An 11488-nucleotide genomic window follows, 5' to 3' on the forward strand; every position below is an offset into this window, starting at 1 on the left:
CACACACACACACACACACACACACACACACACACACACACACACACACCTGTGCTCCACAGACTTGTTTAAGAATTTCTTTGACTTTTTATCTTTTTTTCTTTCGCAGCACACTATGCTTCCTTGGGTGCAGGAAATGTTTGCACTACTCAGTGATGCACACACACGCTGAGCTCAGCACTGGGAGGGGACTGGATCTGGCAAATGTTTGCCCTATAATTCTGTGAGCTAATTCAGTTCCTTGAAAGTGGGCAAGATACAAAAGGAGTCTCTTAAAAGTCAATTTCAGACTCATTCTGTTCGCCTTCATGTCTATTTTCTTTACAGTTTCATTATGATGACTCTCATTACTCTACTCTATTTGGAGTTTACTCATTATTTGAACCTATACATTTCTGTCTTTAATAATTGTGAGGAATTTTCTTATTTGCCTCCATTCTAGAAAGTCACAAGTATCCATGTTCTATAAAACATCCCAAAGACACCAAAGACTTTGCTCATTTGGGTCCATTTACTCTGCTCTTAAAGCTGAATAATTCAGCTACTGTCCTCAGGTTCACTGATGTTGTTCCTCAGGTTCACTGATGCTGTTCCCATTATCCATCTGCACTAGGAATATCATCAAATCAGTTGGTCTGTTATCACTGCTATTATTTTTCTTATATGATGGCAATTTTTTCTCATCCCTATCATTTTCAATATTTTTTTTATTATTTCTACTGCTTTGTTAATATTTTTCTATGTTTCACTTATTACAAGATCATTGATTGTGGCAGCTCTTCAAAATCTACATCAATTATTTCTAACATTCTAGATCTCTCAGAATTAGCATTGGTTGTTTGTGTTCTCATTCAAATTGCAGATTTCCTATCTTGTTTTGTTTCATTTTATATGAGAGTTTGTATATTCTGAACATGATAGACTAGGAGAATCTTAATCCTGAATAAATATTTTTTTTCATTTAGCACACATTCAATCTTGCCTACATTGAGAGTCTAAATTCTTGCCTACTTCTGTTATTTCAATGGCGGTTTAGTCTTGGAGATTCTTGCAACACTATGCTGTTTTGCTGCCTGCTATTCATGGCTGTAGAATGTGCTTCTCTGGACTGCCCTGTAGTTTCATATCTCTATGGACCTGGATCTCCTATGCCACTGAGTAGAGACAGGAATCTACAGATGTCTCCACAGATGGATAGTTTGTCCACCAGTGTTTTGGTCACAGCAGGGGAACTGGGATGGTCAGGGGATTCCTGGTGTCATTACTTCTGGAGAATCGACTTACAGTAGATGTCTAGGTAAATCTCTATTGTCCTTCCCTTCTTTTAGTACTTTGCATAGAAAACTTGGACATTTCCTGAGACTTTTTTCTTTGAACTTGTTGATGGCCACTTTTTTGACAGACCTTTCTGGTCCCTAGTCTAGGTTATAAGTAAAATTAAAAGAAAGGTCACAAAGCCCAGCCCTTTTCCTTCCTCAAATTCTGAAGTCTTTCACCATTTTGTCACCTTCTTTATAGCTTTGAGAGTTCTTTTACTGTAGTAAATAATTTTGATATCACATCTCTCCTACAAAATTTCACAGTATTTCTATATGTTATATGCAGGTCTCCCATGCACTGTGTGTGTGTGTGTTACTGTGCCACAGCTCAAACCTAGGACCTTGGGCATGTTAGGTGAAATACTAACACTCCAGTCCCCCATGTACTTTAATAAACTATATATTACTTACAATATCTAATATAGCATAAATTATATGTAAGTACTTGGCATTTAGGGAATATAATGGAAAAATACAAGTCAGATTCAGTGTTTTGCAAATATTTCTGACTGAGAGTAAGTTGAATCCACTGATGCAAAATTCACAAATGCAGTGAATGGTTGCATTCACTATTACAGTAGCTGGTTGCATTTACAGAAGAAGAAAAGAGAAAATTGAGTCTGAACAATCTTGGCCCAGACCTAAAGTTTTACAATATTTCTATCAGAAAAGAAGAGCACATCTATTGAATCAAGCCTCTATATGAGACATAGCTTCCATCACAGAAGTAGATCAATATTTCCTGAGTAGATAGATATTGGTTTAGTAGAAAGTTGTTAATAAGTTACAAATTAACCATAATCCACTCACTGAGAATTAATAGACCTAATAAAGGGTAGGACTAACGTACAGATGACTTTCATGTGAAGGACGAACTGCCTGACCTTGAGACTGATTGTCAACAAGTATTACATCATGCTTCTGTAGACTTGTATCATGGCATCACTACAAAGATATTATACAACACAGTGCATATCTTATAGAACTCAGTAGACTATAGGCCATAATGGTTATTCATCTATTCACTCAGAAACTATGCTATTCCATTCAGGAACTGAAATCTCTGTACACCTAGAATCAATATTCTAACCGAAAGGAGAAAGTGAACAAACTGGGTAGCAACAAATAATGTTGTCCTGACAACGACCTGAGACTTCAGTTTGCTTTGTCATGGAAAGCACTATGGAAGAAGGAATCTTTAAAGTTGAGGTCTGAAAGACAGGAAACCCTGCAGGGAAAGGCCATGGGAAAAGCGTTCTGATGAAGCAGGCAGCTAGTTGATTAAAGACTGCCAACAGAAGCAACACCTGAACACAGTTAAGACCTTGAAGGTCAAGGAGGAAGAGCAGTTCAGTGTGACACTGAGGACATAATAGGATCCTGGGCCACCTAGGGCCAGTTAGAAAATCTACATTTATTTTAAGGGCTAGGGAAGACATGGCGAGGGGTGGCGGTTACTATTGGCAGAACTGAATTCTAAGGATGTTCTATAATTAACTTCCTAACAGTGGTTCCAACTCAGTGTCCCTTGAGACTGATCTAAAGACCTGACCCTGAAATGCTAGCCAGCTTTCATCTCGATATACTTGACTCGAATCTCACTACACATGCTGGCATAGAGAGCAATACAGAGTATATCATTTTCAGTTTTATCTGTAAATAAAAATGAAAACATGTTAGATGCAGGTGGAATTTGATACAATAGGAAAAAAAAATCTATGGGCCAATCCTACATACCAGACGTTGAAGATGGTTTGTATACCTCTCCTAAACAGCTCCATGCAAGTGGAGCCAGAATGAAAGGCTTCTACACATGTAGGAGGACTCAGGTAAAAATAGCTCTACACACCTAACTTTTACATCAATAAGTTGGTATGACATTAATCTTTCAGACAAATAATGTCTGTCTATGACAATGATTTTATAATCGTATCAGGATCCTCCTGAAATCCATGTGCAGTCAGAATCTTAATTCATATTTCAGCACCCATTTTCATGGCTTATTTTATTGCCTTTATATTGACTGTCTTCATTAGTTCATATTTTTCCCAATCTGAAGATTTCATACCATGTAGGCATTGTATTTTAAATTATAACACTTATGTCACTGAAAAATGACCTTGATTTCATTTTTTCCAGAAATGAATGCAGCACAAGCAGAGAATATTCTAAACAGTGGTGAGTCCAAGAATGTCACTGATATGTTCTTAAATCAAAGTCTCAAACTCACAACACTTTGGTCTTTATCTGCATGTATCCCATTTCTCAAATACCTACAGTATTTCTAAATGGATATGTGACTTTTAATTAATGAGAACATTACTAACAGAATTTTTATGAATTTTTTAGCAATATTTTTCTTTTAGTAGTAATATTCACTGCTGACCTCCTTGACAAATTACACAAGTGTTTCCTATTTATTTTTATTTGACTTATTCGTTAAAATATAAATTTTCATAGATTTAAATGAAACATACTAACTATGTTATGTAAAATATTATCTATTTGATAGATTTTAGAATATTATGGCTGTAATTTATCTGCAATAATTGTCAACTATTACTGGAGTAACCTGTTATGCATAACAGGACTCAGAAAATATGAAAAACTAATATCAAAGGAAAGTTACTTTAAATACACTAAAATGAGAGTTAACTTTTAATTATTAATGATTTCATTGAAAAATATGTATACTCGGTCAACTTGACTATCCATCATCATCCTGACATTTACTGTTAATTTTAATGAATATTTTCAAGGCAAGACACATCATTAAATATTTTCATGCTTAATTTTGCTGAAGACATCTAGATACATTTACAAGTCGCTGCAAATAACCATGTTATTTTGTTCTGGCTGGCAGATTGTGGCTTGGGGATGGAGTACCCACTTACAGCAAGAATTGCTAATGGCAAACCTGCAGACAAAGCTTCCTGGCCATGGCAAAGCAGCCTGCAGGTGGATGGTATCCACCTCTGTGGTGCATCCCTGATTGGCTCCCAGTGGCTCCTGACCTCTGCTCACTGCTTTGATACGTGAGTCCTCAGGTTGCTCTCTTTGAAGTCCCAAGCATCTCTGCTTCTCACATTCATATTCCATAATTCCTATCTCTTCTTCATCCTTTCCATGAATCTCTTAGCCCCTTGTTGGGAGGAGTAGAAAAGAAAATCAATTATTGAAGAATAGGGCAAAGAATAGATTGCTTTCAGTTCCAACTGAATTTATCTTTTATAGTAATCTCAATTTTAACTAGAAACAAGTCAACAGTGAAAAATCAAGTACGCTCACCAGTTTTCCTGAAATAGATTGATGTTTTCTTTTAGTGCCGTTAATTATACCCCAACCTAAACTAACATCTGATGTTCTACATGAATATTATGGGCTATATGTTTATATTCTTTGTACACTATTAAATATTTGACATATTTCACTGTTGGAGAGGAAGAGGAAATATGATAACCCTAGTGAAATTCAAATAAAATGGGGGAAATATTTTGGATAAAATGCCCAATGGAAAAAAAGTCATTAAAAAATAACCTATGTCTACAAATTTATCTTTTTTTCTGAGCCTCTATCTTTTTTTCTCTCTTTTTGCCTATGTCTTCCTCTCTATGAACCTATGAATAAAAATTTATGACTGTGCATGATTATAAGTATGTATGAGTATTTACAGAAATATATGTAGATGATTATATCTAGTATTTTTATTTTCTTCAAATAATATATTTTGTATATTATTTATATAAAATAGCAGTAATATTTTGTTTCCTTTAAAATGCATACTCATTCTCAAAGAGGGTAACTAAACCTACTTTTAACGGAATGTTTCTTATCAGCTATGAAGCAAATTATCAGGATGGGAAAGTCTAAAAAAATAGTGGGAAAGTCCAAATCAACTATGATTTTAAAAAATTTGCCTGTCCCCCACATTTAAATCCCATTGCTCATCCAGAATCCTGGGCAACTTTAGACCAGAAATGAACTCACCGTGTTTGCTTCTTTTAATTTGTGATCAGTTACAAAAACCCCAAACTGTGGACAGTCAGTTTTGGGACAACCCTAAGCCATCCACTGACGACAAGAAAGGTAGCGTCCATCATTATTCATGAGAACTACGCAGCTCACAAGCACGACGATGATATTGCTGTGGTCAAGCTCTCCAGCCCCGTCCTGTTTTCTGAAAACCTGCGCAGAGTCTGTCTCCCTGATGCTACCTTTCAAGTCTTGCCGAAGAGTAAAGTGTTTGTCACTGGATGGGGAGCTTTGAAAGCAAATGGTGAGTATATCAGGAAAAACAAGGATTCAAAAATGCAAACCTAAGTTGCTCCTGTGTGGAAATTCCCAATCAAATAAAAAAAATATGAAGTATAAATCAAGATAATCCCATGACTGTCACAGCAAAAAACTATGAAAACTTTAGCTATAAATAGTACTCATATACTTATATTTGATATAGTGGTTAAGATAGCAATATATAGACAGTCATTTTATAGACTATACTTTCATACTCCTAAAAATTTGTTTTCAGTTTATCAGAGCATATTCATTTAAATATCCTCCTTTCTGTCCACATATTTCATATGTAGGGAGTCGGTTATGTCTGTCTGACTCATAGAATTTGCAAGCACTAACTATGATAATCCTAGAGGGCCACAGTGCTAAACCGAAAGAACTATTCCTGCCCGGTATTAAATATTAAATGGGAGCCTCTGACCCGTGTGTCTCTGAAGTTGGTAACAATATCACGTTGAGACATATGGCATTTTGTTCCATTAAATAATACTCAAAAAATAGCAAGCACAGCCTTTTAGATGTAAGCATGAGTTTTGGGTTCCTATGCTGCTGCTTCTCCTTTTCCTCCTCCTTCTCCTCTTCTTCTCCTTCTTCTTCCTCCTCTTCTTCTTTCTACTCCTCTTCCTTCATTTTTTATTGAAAATGAATTTTTCGGTTATTATATTTTCCTCCTCCTAGATTTTTGCCCCAATTTCCTATCCCCTGATTCACTACTCCTCTGTTTTCCTTTAGGAAAGAGCAAACCTCCAAGAGACAACAGCCAGGTTTCTTGCTAACCCCATACTGGCTCCCTCTTATCAAGATATCTCTTCTCTTCCCTATGAAGGGTTACCTTGCTCAGCCTAGATACAGGTGGGAGGGCCTTGGTCCTGCCTCAAGTGATATAACCAATTTTGTTGACTCTTATGAGAAGCCTCAGCTCTCTGAGGAGTGGATAGTGGGTGTGTGAGGAAGCTGAGGGGAGTAGGAGGAGAGGAGGGAAAGGGGACTGGGATTGATACATAAAATAAAAAAAAGATTGTTTTAAAAACAATTCTTAAAAAAGTTAAAAAAAAAAGAGGGGAGACAACAGCCAAATAGGACAAGACATAATAAGACAAGACAAAAGCCCTCATATAGAGAGAGGATGGACAAGGCAACCCAACAGAAGGAAAAGAGTTCCAAGAGCAAGCAAAAGAGTCAGAGACATACCTGCCCCCCACTCTTAGGAGTTCCACAAAAACACCAAGCTAACAGCCATAGCATATATGGAAAGACTACCAAGTCCCCAATTTCTTAATTATGCCAATTCTTCTCTTATAAAAAGAACAAGAATTTCATATGAATGACATTTTTAACTGAAGCAGTAAATGGAAACATGAAAACAGAATAGCTTAAAACAGTATTACATTCAAGTAAATGGCAATTTTGCATTACAGTCAATGCAAACGAATCAAGTAATGTGGTTAGTGAAAAAAGCATGACGGGTTGTGCTCTCTTTCTGTTTGTACTGATGTTTGTTTTGAACAGAAAGCCACACCAATTTCATCGTACACATCATCCTTCTCATGAAGCAATTTGATCCCATAGAATGAAACGTGATTCTTTTATTTTTAAATTTATTTATTTATTAAAGATTTCTGCCTCCTCCCCGCCATGCCTCCCATTTCCCTCCCCCTCCCCCGATCAAGTGTCCCTCCCTCATCAGGGTTCCCTGACCTGTGGGAAGTCCAAGGACCACCCACCTCCATCCAGGTCTATTAAGGTGAGCATCCAAACTGCCTAGGTTCCCCCAAAGCCAGTACGTGCAGTAGGATCAAAAACCCATTGCCATTGTTCTTGAGTTCTCAATAATCCTCATTGTCCGCTATGTTCAGCAAGTCCGGTTGTATCCCAGGCTTTTTCAGACCCAGGCCAGCTGGCCTTGGTGAGTTCCCGACAGAACATCCCCATTGTCTCAGTGTGTGGGTGCACCCCTCGCGGTCCTGAGTTCCTTGCTCGTGCTCTCTCTCCTTCTGCTCCTGATTTGGACCTTGAGATTTCAGTCCGGTGCTCCAATGTGGGTCTCTGTCTCTGTCTCCTTTCACAGCCTGATGGAGTTGCCTTCCTATCTGAAACACGATTCTTGATAATGCTAGTCTTTCTAAATGATTTATAAATTGGAATTATCTAGTTTCTCATGCATTTATTGTTTCCCTATTTAGGTCCCTTTCCCAATTCTCTCCAAGAGGTTGAAATAGAGATCATAAGTAATGATGTATGTAACCAAGTGAATGTGTATGGTGGAGCTATATCATCAGGAATGATATGTGCTGGGTTCTTGACAGGAAAACTGGACGCCTGTGAGGTAAGTATACTCTAATCCACAAAAACTGCCTCTACTCGATAAGGATGAAATCATTGATCACAGAGTGATGTCATTTAGCACAGTTCCATGAAATTAGCTTGTGGAGGACAGAGGTGTGAAGAGGGACTGGAGAACAAGACATACAGCTCCTTATGAAACATCATATTGAACAGAGCTATCTAAGCAAGGTTTTCAGTTGAAAATCAGAACTCTTGGTAGAGATCAGTAATCCAGCCTGAAAGTAGAAAACAGGCATGAAGTCACAGAATCAAGGCTCAGTCAACTACACTTTGAATATCTCATTCCTATTAACTTCAAGCCACAGTGAGACAAGATCTGCTAACCTTTGTAATTAAATAACGTATGCCCAAATAGAATTACAGAATTGGGAAAAATGATTACCTGTAGTCACTCCTTTAAACGTAGTATATAACAGATTATTTTTCAAATTATAGAAAGAGCATTTTCTTCATACTTACAACAAATTTATTGCAAGCACTAAGCACATTATCAATTCCAAATATGGCTATTTGAAGATCTAAAAATAACTAATGAATTAAAGATATGACCTATAGCATTTGTGACTGGTCACAAGAACTTAGTGATTACTTGAAGAATTAATATTGACTCTGATAACTTGGCACATGTGTGACATTTTTTGTGTGCATGCATATTTATTGAGCTGACATTGGTTGTCATACAATGACAATAAATTTACATTCATTTATTCAGCTATTTGTGAATCACAGTTACTACAGACATTGCTGAAGGAAACTGAAATTTAAGACAAACACAATGAGTTTACAATTTCATTAGGGCATGGGTTACTAAAACAAAGGAAGAAAGTCAGGGTTTAGCTACACATTCTAGAATACAAGGTATCTTTCCAAATCCCCCCTGAGAAGGAGAAGCAAGATGTGTATCCAACATACAATGGAATCACAAGACTCAGAGACTAAACATGATCTACACAGGAGCTGACATTCTCGGCTCATTGGCTTATACTTCCTTATTTCCTTTTACTGGCAGTGGTAAGAGCGTGAGGAACGCAATTGCAATGGAGGCCTGAGGGAAAGCAGCTGAGGAAGGTTGCCTCAAGTCAATCAGGGTTTTCATGCTGTGCACCAAACACAGGAAGAGAATAGGAGGAATGTGGAAAGGAAGGAGCCTCAAAGTTGCTTCAGGAGCCTCTGCCTCCTCCAGACCCTACCATTTCCCTCATTCTAAGGAATTGTAATAATTGTGTTTTTTTATTTTTACATAGGATAAAGTTATTAAGTAAAGATAAATTTTAAATCTTTTATTGAAATCTTATGATAAAAATAACTGAGAAATACTCATGGTTTAGGTATTTGAAGGTGTTTACTGGGGACTTGCCATAGCCTTTCATTAATAAATACTGCACATTTGAAAGAACATTCCAGAACACTCTTCTACTGATTAGTAAGAGTGGAACAAGGTGAAAAACTAATTTAAACCAAGGCATCACTTCTAGCTAGTAGAGTTAAAGAAGCTTTGTGGAAAAGTCGGATGTGTTCGTTTCGGATATGGATTTATTAGACAGGAGCCAATTAGTTTTCACTTCGGATACAATATTTCCCACATTGATTATATTTCCCTTCTTTTCTAGGGTGATTCTGGAGGGCCCCTGGTCATTCCACACGATGGAAATATCTGGTATCTTCTTGGCATTGTTAGCTGGGGAATTGACTGTGGAAAAGAAAACAAGCCCGGAATTTACACGAGAGTGACTCATTATCGGAACTGGATTAAATCGAAAACTAACATCTAATGCCACCCCTTATTCAAACTGGAGTGTCACACACGGCCTCCGGCAAATTTCATTCAGTGTTCATTACCGGGAACATGGTCATCTAGTTCGAGACGCAAACGAGCATGGTGTGGTGACCTTAAATCAGAAGGGGACAGACTTTCTTCCACATTACTGGAATTTTTCCACCAACCTTGAACAGAGAGGATGCTGTCTGCTCCACAAAGCATCTCATTACCGCCCTACTCACCTCTGTTTTCCTACTTCATATTTTTTTCAATTTACAGTAATCGGGAGATTAACTAAATACTAACTGCACCGCCACTCTCTGCTTCTCTCCAGACCCTTCTCTGGTGTCTCCATCGTTTTCGTCATCTTCATAGAGAATTCTCTTTGGCAGTTTGTTGGTCCACTGACTAGACGGACCAAGTTACTCAGTCTAAGCCAATGGTGACAAATGATGGGGCAAGCACTAGACCAGAGACTGGGACTTGGAGACGACAATGAGCAGGTTCATTTCCCTTCATCTTCAGATACGTATTGAATCTTTCCCTGAAGCGTCGTATTTATATTTGTACATATTTTATTAGACAATTTAGCTGATGTATATTTTGAAGCAGTGGGTTTTTTAATCACATAAAGGATTAAAAAGTGATATTTTTGGTGCCCTTTCATGAATAAAATGCAAATGGGCAAGTCTAATAAAGTTACTTTCAGTTTCATATCTAAAATAAGAGATGTTGCAATACTTATACAAATTTATTTTTTCAATTGTACTTTATATTATCTTAATTCATTTTATTTAACTATTTTTATTTTCAACCAGATTTAGAACAATTAAGTACTTGTACGATGGGAAGTTAGCATTAATTAATTCCAAGAAAATGTAAATACCCTATATAAGAAGCTAAAGTACCAATAGACATTCATAAAATATTTTTTATAAAATGTTGGCAAAGGTAATGTTGTACAACAACTGAATTTATTGTTAAATAGCATGTATATTCTACGATAGAATATTTATATAAGACATTCAAATAATCAGGAAATCATCTTTAGAATACCTTAGTTTCAATGATAAAGTTGGTATTTTCATATGTATTTCATTGTCCATTTTTTAATCTCACCTGTGAGAATGGAGTAGTGTCAAACCAAATTCAGAATTACTCTGTACAGCTTATCTTATTTTTATAATTGATGAGTTAACTGCTGTGTTAAGGTTTTCATTGGGGTTTTGTGTTTTCATTGGGGTTTTGTATTGATTCATGCCAAATATATTACACTGTACATACTGAAAGGTATTTATGATAATAAACCAATTTTGTTTTCTCTGAGTTGTCATTGAGTGATGGTTCAACTTTCACACCATTGACATTTTGTCACAGATGCATCTTTGTTTGGGGAAGTAGGGAGATCATTATAGGCACTTCTGCCACTTGGCAACATTCCTTACTTCTACACGAGATGCCCGTAGGACACAAAGGATCACTAAGCCCTACAAGGTACTCTGTCCAATATGGTAGCCCTATCCAGATTTCAGTTAATTTTTAAAGTTAAAATTTTATTTCCTCCTTTGCACTAATCATGTTATAAACAAAATACAAAAAAAATAGCCATATGTGACTAATGGCTGCTACTCTGTCACCACAGAAAAGTCTAAAGATACAACTTTACTATCCTAGGAAGCCCCTTTTATGATCACTTCTTCATTCATCTAACAAGCTTCTTGAACCTATGATTGAAAGGTCCCATAAACAAAAATGTCACAGTTGTGTTTAA

At 36.8% G+C, this 11488-nt stretch overlaps 1 protein-coding gene across 1 annotated transcript in view; it reads left to right on the plus strand.

Annotated features, from left to right (window-relative positions):
* Window positions 1-9730, plus strand: part of LOC101987623 (transmembrane protease serine 11G) — a 16706-nt gene extending 6976 nt beyond the window's left edge. Inside the window, exons 6-10 of the mRNA XM_005359434.1 lie at window positions 3459-3497; window positions 4183-4354; window positions 5336-5595; window positions 7796-7938; window positions 9569-9730. Of these exons, the coding sequence (XP_005359491.1) occupies window positions 3459-3497; window positions 4183-4354; window positions 5336-5595; window positions 7796-7938; window positions 9569-9730 (776 nt within the window). The remainder of the gene's footprint in view (window positions 1-3458; window positions 3498-4182; window positions 4355-5335; window positions 5596-7795; window positions 7939-9568) is intronic.
* The last annotated feature ends 1758 nt before the right edge of the window (window positions 9731-11488 follow it).

The sequence above is a fragment of the Microtus ochrogaster genome, linkage group LG1 (genome assembly GCF_000317375.1).
Source record: "Microtus ochrogaster isolate Prairie Vole_2 linkage group LG1, MicOch1.0, whole genome shotgun sequence".
Classification (NCBI taxonomy): domain Eukaryota; kingdom Metazoa; phylum Chordata; class Mammalia; order Rodentia; family Cricetidae; genus Microtus; species Microtus ochrogaster.